The following is a 12,475-nucleotide window of genomic DNA, read 5'->3' on the forward strand; positions in this document are numbered from 1 at the left end:
TACCTCGGTAAGGAGCAGCCTATTTTTATGGGCAGTCTCAATTAACATAACAGAAATCCTCGGTGAGCTCTGCTACAATAGTTTGCAAATTCCTCATACCAGTGCAGCTCTGAGCAAAGGGAAGGGATGCAAGGGAGAGCACGGTGGAGAGTGCTGGTTCTGCGGCACAGGTGCTGCTTGAGAAGCCTCAGACACACAACCTGCCTGCCCACAAAGCACGGCAGGACACAGGCTGGGAGGGAAGGAAAGCTTCCAGCACCTTCAGGTTCTTTGGTTGCTGCCGGAGCTCCATGAAATGCTTCCTGTGCAGCTCCCGCTCTCGTCGCTTGTTGTATTCCAGCTGATTCTCAAGCTCAGTCTGGTGCTGCAGCCGGATCAGGTCCATTCGCAGCTTCTGCAGCGTGTGCAGCTGCCTGTATTCCAGCTCACGCGTCGACTCGTCGTGCCGGATCAGCATGGCGTGCTCCATTTCTTTCTGGGTCCGCTTCTTGTTCAACTCCTGCACAAGAGCACAGCAGAACACCAAAAAAAAGGTGAATTTGCAAGGCTGGCTGCTCGTGTCACTGCTTCAGATGGCATCGAGCTCTTCCAAGTGCACCACCATGGCACCGTGGGAGCGCTGCTGATGACCTGGCGTGGCTCTGTAACTCACACCAAGGCACCTCCCAGGTCCCCCAGTGGCCGTCCAGCAGGTGGCACTGGGGCCACACAGCCCTCTGCTGCGGCTGCTGCAAGTCCCAGAAGTCTGTAACCTCCTGGGGTACTGATGGCCATGCCCACAACTGGAGGCCTTTCTGTCTGTTTCACATTTCCCCAGGCTCCTGTCAGATGATGGGAGACGAGGCTTCTTATACACTAATTACTAATGGCCAAAGAAGTATTCAGCTCCAAAGCACACTGCATAAGAAAAACTACCTCATCTGCCACCAGATACAGGTGATTTTTGACCCCATGTGCAGATAAAATGATGACATATCCCAAGCCTTGTGCTACTTTGCAATGCACACAATTGTTTCTGCACACAGCGCCCTGCAGGTCCAAGAAAACCTTCAGCACACTGTAAACCAACAAGCAGGAAGATAACTGGTGCTGAATGCTGTTGTTATCTCTGTCTCAAGGTATTGCCAACAACCTGCAGAGCCACGAGCTGAGGTGAGCTCAGGTGAGCAGTGATTCCAGCTGTACCCTTAGTGGTGCTCTGCTGACATTGGCAGACGGTCTGCTGGTACATCTCTGCTCCAGCTCTCAGCTTACCAACTCGTCACTACACTTCATGCTAGCCTAAGGCACAGCAGGGGCTGCCTGGCACTACGTATGCACACAGTGCCCAGCACATGGAGGGCTCAGTGTTGGCTCGTCTAACAAATTCCTGCAGCAGAAGCAAAAATAACTAATTATTCTGAGCTTTTGCTTGCATGTTGTAATCCCACTGCACTTCTCAACATCAGCACCTGCAAATATCCACTCCAAACCTGCTGGCTCTAACTGTGAAGACACTGCACGCGCTCACATTTAAGCAAAACTTGCACCCTGACAGCCAAAATAAAGATAAGGACATGCTGCAGTGCATTCCATTTGTAGCACATGGCAGTGTGTGTTCAGCTGGGACGTGTGCCTTGGCCTCAAAGCAGGCCAGCCAGCTGCTCCTGTGCCCATCTCACACCTGGTTTCAAGTCCAGTGTGAACAAATGAAAGCACTGCAGGCCTCACGCTTTTCCACTCGCACAAAAACAACCTCTTGCTTTCCTGAAACATCAAAGGTAAAAAAACAACCAACATTTTAAAAGAGTTGTTTAAATTCAAGCTCCTGATCCAGTGAATTTGAGCTCATCAGTTAAGTGTGTGGGGAAGCTGATGGCAGCAGAATGAATGTGTGGATATCAGAACAGGCTGACCACTTGCTCAATCTCAGCCTTTCCTGAAGCACCTTCCCATCTCACAGTCCTTCCCTACAAGTAATGCTCTCTCAAGATTTCACATGCTATACTGAAAAACAGATATATAAAAAAAAATCTAGGAGCAACAATTCTTTTTCCAAAGCAGTATTTAACTCCCAGCAGCCTGAAAGGCTGAAGTTATTACTGTTTCATTACATGTTTTAAACATATGTTTACTTCAGCCAACAAGCAGAGCTCCTCATACGATGCCCTTCCAGCCCTCCTATCCTACAGCTGGCTGTGATGCTCAGCATGAGCTGTGCTCTGAATGAAGCCCTCCCCCAACAAGCCTAGGGGGCAGGAGCTCAGATCAATCCCTCAGGCCCAGAGTGGGTGGCTCACATGTTTCTTTCTGCAAGCCACTTATGCCACCCTCTTCCATTAATAAATAGAAGCAGCCTGGGAGGTGCCTTGGTGTGAGCGCCAACTACATTTCTGTATAGAAAACAGGTTCCCCAAACACATTTCCTACACTTTTCTCAGTTCTGTTTGGCGACTGAAAACACAGAGATCTAATATCACAAAGCTGCTTTACAGACACAAAGGTACAATTTCAAGAACTGTGTAGGAAAGCAACTGAAGAGTGCCATACTTCCCGAATGTTCTGCTGCTCCAACTCGTGCCTCTTGATCATCGTTTTTCTCTTGAAGAAACGGCAGTTTTTGTCGTAGTAGAGTCTCTGCTGGCTGAGAAGATGGGCCTCCTCTTCAGCCTGTGTGTGCTGCAGGTTCTCTTTGTGTTTGGATATTCTTTCCTGCTTCTCTTTCTTCGGTGTGCTGTGGTCCTCGTTCATTTCCTGCACGCACAGAGTCAAAAACAAGGCTCCTTTTAGCATCACTGTGACACAGAACCTGGAGAACCATCAGTCAGTGGGCACTCCTCCACCATTCAGTTCATGCAAGGGCAACAAATGCAGAGCCCAGGCTGTCACCCAGCTCTGCCATCCCTGCCACCTCTAGAGCTGCACTGCTACCTCCAAGAGGAGCAGGGAAAAATGCCCAGTAAGAACAAACAGCTTAAAGTCTGCACAGTGCAGCAATGAGAATGCAGAAAACACAACTGCAGGGGAGGTCTGTCTGTCCAGGAAAGGGATCTGAATCCTTGGCTCCCTGTACCAGCTTTACAAAGGAGTCCAGCCTGGACTTAAGTTTCCCTCGTTTCAATGGGACTGAAGCTTAAATCTGTTGAATCAGTTGCTATCCCCTTTATCCCCCCTACCTTCTTAACTACAAGTGATTTTGCTGGGGACAGTTTGTGACAGCCACTGGCTAAACACTAAGTTACTGATGTCTTTTTCTCCAGTTCATGTACATAATCCCAAGGCTTTTAGTCAAGTGACATCTAGATCACTGCTCCGATTGCTTACTCTCTGTGGGGAAAACAGATGAGGAAAAGGAAGAAGAAGAAATCTCTGCGAACTGCTGTTTCCCCTCATAATCCTCAGCTTCAAAGATTCCACTCCATGACATATCATGCAGGCTCCTCCAGCATGCTTCAAGATTATTCTAGAAATGCTGCCAGATGACCCCAGCTCCTGACAGTTTACTTGCTAGGAATCTAAATTTGCTTCCATGTATGATGGCATCCTAAACCCCTGGGCTGGCCCAGGTTAATCAAAAGGAAAGTCTAGTTCATGTTCATTCCACACCCCTTCAGCCCTGAAAATGACAGCAGCTTGCCTCTTTAATCTTTTCCTTGCAAAGCTTGTATTGTTTCTTCTGACTTTCTAAAAAGGTCGCCAGGTCTTTCTTTTGCTGAGCCAAAATCTGTTGCTGGAATTTCTTTTCATCTGCTGCAGCTGTCTTTGCCTGCAAGGCACAGAGAAAGAGAAAAAAAAAATAGGGGTGAAGGTGCAAGCACTGAATCCAGAATCCAGCACAAATCAGTTTTCTCTATGCATTTTTGGTCTGTCATTCTCCCATCACATGTAAGACAAAGCCATGAATATTTGGCCAAATGAAATCTGTAAATAAGAAAACAGAATGCCCACACACATTTAAGAGCTTTCCTTTCTTTTCTCTGCACCAGAGCCATCTCAGAGGGTCAAAGCCCACTAACTGTACGGAGTAACGGGTTGACTTTATACAGACTGACAGCAGGCTGCCAGGTTACAGCTTTGTAGCTGCCACAGCCACTAGAAGAACCTCCTGCCAGGTGCCCACAGCTGTCCCCCAGGCAGCAGTCATCACTGCTTGATGCCAATGCCGTCCACCAGCACTCCATGTGTGGCTGTGAAGCTGTTCCAGTAACTGACCAAGGCAGCTCCAGACAGTAACCATACCGGCTGCTCACAAACATGGGTTTCAAGCACTACTTCCACTGCCTTTCCCTTCAGAGCTGTACGCCCTTCTCACTCACCTCACCCACCTGGGGAGCCCGCGTCGGCACTCACCTCCTTCTCCATCACAGCCACTTGCTTCTTGGCCAGCTTCTCCAGCTCAATGGACGAGTTGTTGGCATGTGTCTCCACCTCCTTCTGCAGCTTGAGGCGGTGCTCGTCCATCTCGGCCTTCAACTTGTTTTCCAGGGCGATCAGCTGCTTCTGGTGCTGGCGCCGCATCCGCTTATATCCTGACATCTGTTCCCGCAACTCGTTCTCCTGCTCATGCTCATGGATCTGCCTTGTAACCTGAGGTCAGCAAAAGGGAAAGAAATGCTACGTGGCTCTTCTTAACCGCCTCCTTATGAACTGCTTACCTGTAAAGAGCACCGCGCTTTGCTGCACGTCAACTCTTGGAGGTCAACTTGCAGGGAGCGCCGCTCCGGGTTTCAAAGGGTGCTGGCATCTAACACTACAACTCGGGTCAAAAGGTTTCTCCCTCCTCAATCCTCCCCCACCTTCCCAAGCACTCTATGTGGCATCTCCACTGCCACAGCCGAAAACACCATGTTCGGAAGAAAGAGAACAGGTTGCACATCACTGTGGGCAATACTGGAGGAGGTCTGCAAACAAAGGTGCCTGCTGTACAACCTTCCTTGGAGACAGGCTTCAAATCCCAAAGGTTACGTGGACTTACAAGATGGTGCTGCTTTAAGGAACTCGCCCCCATCCTTGGAAGCTCCCCGCATGGTCCCTCAACACCTATTTCCTGCTATGAGCCACCTCCTTCAAAATTGCTTCTTAAAATTCAAGACTGAGCTCATTCCCTACCAGAATTGAAAGTTTTCTAACAAGGGAACGCTGTTCTGGAACTGTGTGCTCTTGACAAGATTGATCAGATGGTCTAAGCAGATTTTAAACCCCGCTCAGCTGAAACAAACTCACAAGTTCCACATTCATTTCCATGCCTAAGTGCATCCCTGTGAAAGGCAGAAAAAAAACCCCAGGAAGTCGAGCCAAAATTTTTCAGAAGAAAACACGGGTGGTGATGCTTCCATTTTAAAAGATGAAAAGTGTCCAAGATTGATTTTTTTTTTAATTGAGAATACAGACTCAGGAACTTCACGTGTAATGATCTGCTCATCTTTTATAGGACAACCCCAAAACCCTCTCAGCATACAGGTAGAGGTAAGTAAGAGGGGATGTCTCCTTCACACCCGACCCAAAGCAGCAGAGTTCAGCCCTATTGGAGCCTTATGAACCAACAGCCCTTCCTGCAGCCTGCAGGAGTGCAGCCTTCCTGGAGAATTTCTCCATAGGCAGCCAAGAGGAAGAACTGGCACCTACCACAGCACTGCTGTCATTTGGAGGTCATTTTCCAGAGATCTTTAAGGTAAGTTCAGGCCTGGGATGGGATGTACACACAGACCTGGGAAGGCTGCAGCCAACGGAAGGAGAGCAGCTGCTTTCCTGAGAGCCAACCAAGCAGTTCTGCAGGACTGTAACTGCAGCATTTGCTAAGCTCTGACATCAACCAGCGAGTTCAGCAGCACCACCACCGTGTCACCAACACCAGGGAGGAGCGTGAAGAGGTCAGGAAGAGCCTTGCATGGCCTTTACCCTCAAATGGATTGACAGCAATTTACAGCAAGGAGTCGCCATCCAAGACAATAATGGCCAGTCCCGGAGCAGAAACAAGTCATGAGAGGACTGAGCCAAGGAAATGGAAGGCCTGTTTCCCCTGCACCCTTCCTAAAGTGGGTTGGAGCTTGATGATCCTTGAGCTCCTTTCCAATCCAAGCTATTCTATGATAAAGCAACTGTAGAGAGAAAGCAAACATCTGTGCACAGAAAACACAGAACGAGCCCTGTGCCATACTGCACTCCAGCACCACACTGGCAAAGCCAAACATCAACCACAGGAAGTGCTGATGCACAATTCGTATCCTCCCAAGGAATTTGGGGATGTTATTTTCAAATTGGCTGGACTAAACACATGAAACTGATGTAGAGTTTCTCTAAGAAATCTGACCTGCTAATGATAAGAGGCAGATGTAGCCAACATGTAGACAAGAATCCAGCATTTCACATGTATGCTGTTTGCTATGTTAAGCAAGGTAAGTTTAGGTTGGATATCAGGAAAAACTTCTTTACAGAAGGGGTTGTTAAGCACTGGAACAGGCTCCCCAGGTTGAGTCACCAGCCTGGATGTGTTTAAAAACTGTTTGGATGTGGTGCTCAGGGACGTGATTTAGCAGAGGGTTGTTAGAGTTAGGGTCGTGTGGTCAGATCATGGTTGGACTCAATGATCTTTAAAGGCTTTTCCAATCTGAGCAATTCTAAGGTAAGACTTCCAGTAAGCAGGCTTGGCTGGGGCCTGGCACATGTGGTGACCCCCAGGCAGGAGCCAAGGATGTGCCTGGATGGGCACTGCCTGCTGCCATGGGAATGCTCAGTGCCAAAGCAGACAGCAAGAGTCTAAGAAACACAGAGCTGAAAATCAGTTATAAAGTATTTTGTAAAAGTAGCTCCATAGGTGATGATGGGAAGAAAGATGACACAGGAAATGCTTATCACCAAGTTTGTTCTTTACCTAGCCAGAAAATGTCAGCACTCTTTAAAGCAGCAAACTGTGGTTTCCTGAAGCCCCGCTCAAAGCACGGCGCAATCAGTCCGGTCATCAGCAGAACCAAAGCTCTGCATAAAACAGAGCAGCTTCCATTAAGGTGTGACATTTTCTCAGTTTCTTATCTCTCTGCATCCTTGGCATACACAGAACTGAGACAGACAGATGCCTTCTCCAACCTACTCTCACACACAGTTCACTCATCACATAAAATCCAAAGTTACTCTTATTCACTCTCCAAGATTTTCAGCTTTACGTAAGGAAGCTGGGCTCACAACTCCTCCAAAATGGCACTTCTTTAGAGATCCTTCTTCATCTCATCGCATTGCTCAGATGAGACACCGAGTTTTCTCCTAAAAAGAAGTATTTTCACCTCTCAAAACACCGTGTCTTCCTTGCTGGATGGAGGCAGAGGACTGAGCAAAACGCCAACCACCAGCAGCCCTTCTCCCACTGAGAACTTTTGAGATGAGAAAAAACAAGTTCAGCATTTTAGGGCAAAGACCTCAATAGACAGCAGCCAGATGAGCTGATGAGAAATCCAACACCTGGAGTAAAACGTCACTGTGCAGCAGAAGAAGGTTGAAGACAACAGGCGCTGTGTAAATGCACCAGGAGTCGGTGCACTTGGACGGCCACGTCCAGAGGCTGCTCCCATGTACCCAGGCATTTGGCTTCACAGACTCAGGATGAGATCACGGAACACTTCTGCTGGCATTTCCATTTCGAAGAGAATGCCAAGGCCTCCGACAGCATCCCCACTGTTACATCATTTCACTTGAAAGCTACGACAGCAGCTATCGAGGAAATGCAAGAAGTGATAGAGAGTTAAAGGGTCAAGCATGACCCAGAAATGCAAATCAGTGCCTCGCTGCACGTATTTAAAAATACACCTTTCACTGGAAGATGTTGATGTGCAGTCCTATCAGCATGCAGAACACCCAGCCTTCTTTTTCAACACAGCTTTCCCAGCTTCAAGGCTGAGATGGGCCTTTGCAGTGACCGAAGAGGAAGATGGTCCAGAGTGACTATTAAAACTGCTGCCTGAATTCAGCACAAAGGTAAGAGTTTGTTTCAAAAGGCAAGAGCGCTCCTTCAGCTTTCTGAACCCCGTTTGTCCTTTTCATTTATTTAAGTAATTTTTACATGCATATGTTATATACAAGTAATATCAAAGCACCAGTGACAGTCTGGAAAGGTATAAAAGGTACATCCACAGCCTGACCCATGGGTGCCATGGGAGTGTGGGTCTGTCCGCAGGCACAGCCCAGCAGCCCTGGGTTCACTGCTTTCCTTCCCCCTGCAGTGTTGCCCTCCTCTCCTGTTATGGGTGCTGGTCAGCAATGTTTTTACACCCAAATACCACCCTGCTACAGCGAGTTTGGGCTCAAAACTCCCATTTTCTGATGCTCCTGATTCTCTGCAGTGCCTCTCAGTGCCCAAAAAGCAGTGTTAAACTGCTGAGGAGCCAACTGACCGTCAGCAGCAATGAGGGAACTACCAAAGCATGCTGGCTCCCTTGATTGTTTATATAAAATCTTGCCCACAGATACTGAAGAAGGAGACAAGAGGCAGGTGTGACAGTTTTCCCTTGGCCAAAGCACTACCAACGCTGGGCCACCCACTGGCCCCCTCCATCCAGAGGTAAAACACAGAGAGAAAGAGAAGAGTGTGGTGCATTGGCAGCCACAGCAGCACCTCAAAACCCAGCACCTGTACCGGCACTCTTCATGTTCTGGGGCATTGGTTTCAACTTGGAATTTCTTCTAGGTTTCCATTTTGGAGCACACAGAGGTAAAAAGGGAAAGCCCAGCTCTACACACGTTGAAATTAAGTGAGACATTTCTGCTGCAAGCATGATGAAATTACACCCACACCATGCGACCTAAGGACATGTTAATAACCCCGTAATAGCCAGTGATGGTTTGGGGAAGCTCTCTCAGTGCTGGGGACAGGTACACATGTGATGGGGACAACAAAGCTTCACATGACACGCAGTGCCACTTGCTGCTCCATCAGCCTGCAGACAACAGCCAAGCTGACAGCAGGACTGCCCCGCGTCCCAGAGGATGTTGTGCATGGAGTTCACTTCAGTGCAGCACTGCAAGCCACACTGAGTGCATTCCACAGAAAACCAGACGAAGAAAAGCTGCCCAGAAAGCTCAGCACCTTTTTTACCCACTATTAATTTCATCCTAATAGTCATTGGGTAAGTGAAACAGAGGGATTTAAGGCAGCCAAGTGACCAGGTGAGCTGCAGCCCCACAAAAGGCTGCCATGGGGAACAAGGAGCTGCCTTGGGGCACTGCTGCCTTCCCCAGAGCTCTGAGGACTGGGAGGACCTCACAGCCTGTATTCTTGTGCCAACATCTGCCACCAGCTCCCAGCAACACTTTGCCATTGGGAGCCACCCGGATAGTCCAGGGATGACACATCTGAGGAAGAGAGGAGTTATGGACTCTGCAGGACACATGTGGAGTAAGAGATCACACACGTGTTCAACACACACACACCCATCTGCCCATCACACCAGGTATCTGTTTGGATGATGATGCTCGAGACATTGATGGTTTCTTCCTTCCTGCCAATATAACTGTCTCCTACACGCAATGGTGTCGGCACCATGCTGTGTGCACACATGAAATACAAATGTGCAAGGCCTGCAAGGTCTGCAGGAGAGCAGAGCTGCCACATGTGGCAGGTGTGCAGCGTGAACCTCCATCCCTCACATTTCTAGGTCACTCCTTTGGTAGGGGGAGGAGAGCAGTGGGGGGAGCAGGCGCTCAGCCCCAGGGAGCACTCGGGTGCCGTTACAGGAATGCCCCTGCAGAAGATGGAACTCGGATGCCCTGCCCCAGATTTCAGCCTGCAAAGCGTCTGGTGGCGGGTCTGACAGCCACGGCGTCACTGTGGGTTGTAACAACGGCAGCAACCACCGTACAGAAAAAAAAAATGTGGCCGCTGCTGTTTCTCTCGCTTGAGAGGCTCCAGCTGTGGCCGCAGACACACCGCTGCCTTCTGCACACAGAGAGACTGGGAGCTGGGCAGGGGGGGAAACAAGAAATGGTGGTGCTGAAGGGAGAAAAAACCATTCAGCTGGGGCGAAGGCAGAAGGGGAGGGCTCGCTGTTGTAATTTCGGGTTGGTCCGGGATGATGTCATAACACCCAGCAAGTGCCAGGCCGAGCGGCGGCACTTCCCAGAGCTCCATCCATGTGACCTCCAACGCCGTGGGGCTGCAACGCGTCCTACTCCGTGTCCCTGTGCCTCCCAGCCCTCTCCCTGCCCCTCTCTCCCAGCCGTCAGCCCTCCGGTGCCCGCAGCCGTGCGGGGCCGGGCGGGAGGCGCGGCTGTAACTCCGGCAGCACACACCCCTCTCGCTACTACAAAGGCGTCCACAGAAATCCCATTTGCAATAGTACAAATCTGGGTTCGCCCCATCCCCCTGCTCTTTGTAAGCCGCTGCAGCCCGGCGATGCTGCCCGCGAGATGCGGTCACCGCGCTGCTGCCTGAGATAAATGAATGAATGAATGAATGAGGAAGAAAAAATGTATTTCAGCAGCTCGCCCTGCAAACGGCAATCTTATTGTTCCCAACCCATCTGCATTTCCACGGCATCCAAACGTATTCCACGCAAGCACACCCAGCCGCGGTTTGTGCACATGCAAATAAGCACATTCGTTACCATGAACGGCTATAACAAAGGAGACGGGTGGGAAAAAGGGAAAAATAACCTGAGACGATGTGAGCTTCACCCACAAACGTGGCTGATTCCACATCTGCTGAAAAGATATGCAGCGTGAAAGCACAGGCATTCCATGCATTCGACACTTCCCCATTCACACACACGGCCAGAACACCACCCGGTGCAGCACCGAGTTGCTATGCCAACAGAAAGGGAAAAAAAAAAAAAAAGAAATAAAAATTAAAGAGAGGAAAAACAAAAAACAAGAATAATAAGAAGAAAAAGGATTCTTGACCCCTTCCCGGAGAGACAGGGAGATGCAGTGGAGCAGAGGAGGGGGCTGCTTACCAAAGATGCTGATTTGATCGTGGCAAAGCGCTCTCGGTTCCGGTAGTGGAGGGCCTGATTCTGCACCGACTGGGTAGGCCGCACCTCAGGCCTGCGATCCCTGTGGCCCACCTCATCCCTTATAAATACATGATCCTGCAGAAATGGATAAAAACAAGGAGAAAGTCCAGCTGTGCTCTTTCCTCGGCGGCTGCCTCTCTCTCAGCCCTCTCTCTGCACAAGCACGGCTGTTTGAAATGCATAGTTTAGCTCTCTGCTAGCCCCTGCAGCTCCCACGGTACGAAATGAATAAGCAACACATTGCAGCTCCGGCTCGCCGTGTCAGCTGATCGCTAGCGGGATGCCTCCTCAATCCCTGCCAGGGATTTTTTTTTTTTTTTTTTTTGGTGCTTGTTTTTTTTTTTTTAAACCTCCAGCATTACATATATTAAAAAAAAAAAAAAAAGAAAAAGCGCTGCCGAGTGACCGGAGCTCTTCAAAAAGCTTGGCCGAAAGCACCGCAGCCCAGCGATCCCTGGAGAAACGTGACTCCCATCTCGATGGCTCTCGGCCGCCTCATTCATTCATTCCCCCGGCAGCTCGGGGCTGTGTCCCGCGCCCGCTGCCTGCTCCCGCATCCCGGCCGCGCTGCCGGCCCCGCCGCCACTCAGGGATCCTGCTTTCCAGTCATGATCCCGCACGCTTCTAGCACTTTCTCTCCACAGCCCACAAAGGATTTTTTTTTTTTTTCTTCTAATTTTTTTTTTCTTTTTTTTTTTTTTCTCTCCTTTTTCCCCCCCTTTAAAGCAACAGCTCACAGGTTTTAGCACAAATGCTTTTCCCGTGCAGCTTCCCCCTTGGCTTGCTGGCAAACAGCCACGAACACAGAAAGGTGGCAGCCAGCAGCCCTTGTGCCTGCAGGATGTGCCCACAGCCACCAGCACCAGCACAGGTTCGGTATGGCCATGACCAACTTGGGAGCCTTCCTGAATGACAATCATGTTTCTAGTTGGCATGGGTGCAAAGGAAGGTGCTGCCCACTTCTACAGCCCTACAGTAGAGCCATGTATGGAGCACAGCAATGACCCGTGGGTTGTGCAGGTGTCTGTGGGCGACCACACATCTCTGCTGCCCGCCGTACCACCACCAAGCAGCCCATGCACAGCAGCACTTTCCCCATGGCACTTCTCTCCCACACCAGAGGTTTCTTTCCCCGGTGCTCTGCCACTCCTAGATTGGACCGGCACAAATTCAACCGCTTTCGTAGGATCACAGAACTGTTAAGGTTGGAAAGATCACTAAGGTCCAACCCCAACCCATGCCTGTGACTGCTCTAGGCCACGTCACTCAGTGCAATAGCTGTCCTTTCCTTGAACACCTCCAGGGACGATGACCTCCAACTCCCTGGGCAACCTGTGCCAATGCATCACCACTCTCAAAGAAGAAATTGTTCCTAATATCCACCCTGCACCTCCCCTGGTGCAACTTGAGGCCATCACCTCCCACCCTATCACTGTATATATATGCTTTCCAGCAAAAGGCCAACAGGTAGAGAAGCGCTGATGTAAAGAACCAAACCA

The 12,475-nt window shown here is 49.8% G+C and overlaps 1 protein-coding gene across 1 annotated transcript in view; it reads right to left on the bottom strand.

Annotated features, from left to right (window-relative positions):
• The window catches only part of LOC125701530 (serine/threonine-protein kinase TAO3), a 32,208-nt gene that overhangs the window by 1,759 nt on the left and 17,974 nt on the right, over positions 1-12,475 (bottom strand). The window contains exons 6-10 of the mRNA XM_048963670.1: positions 10,917-11,051; positions 4,330-4,566; positions 3,617-3,745; positions 2,530-2,733; positions 260-499 (exon numbers count right to left, since the gene is read on the bottom strand). Coding sequence (XP_048819627.1) covers positions 260-499; positions 2,530-2,733; positions 3,617-3,745; positions 4,330-4,566; positions 10,917-11,051 — 945 coding nt within the window. The remainder of the gene's footprint in view (positions 1-259; positions 500-2,529; positions 2,734-3,616; positions 3,746-4,329; positions 4,567-10,916; positions 11,052-12,475) is intronic.

The sequence above is a fragment of the Lagopus muta genome, chromosome 17 (genome assembly GCF_023343835.1).
Source record: "Lagopus muta isolate bLagMut1 chromosome 17, bLagMut1 primary, whole genome shotgun sequence".
Lineage (NCBI taxonomy): Eukaryota > Metazoa > Chordata > Aves > Galliformes > Phasianidae > Lagopus > Lagopus muta.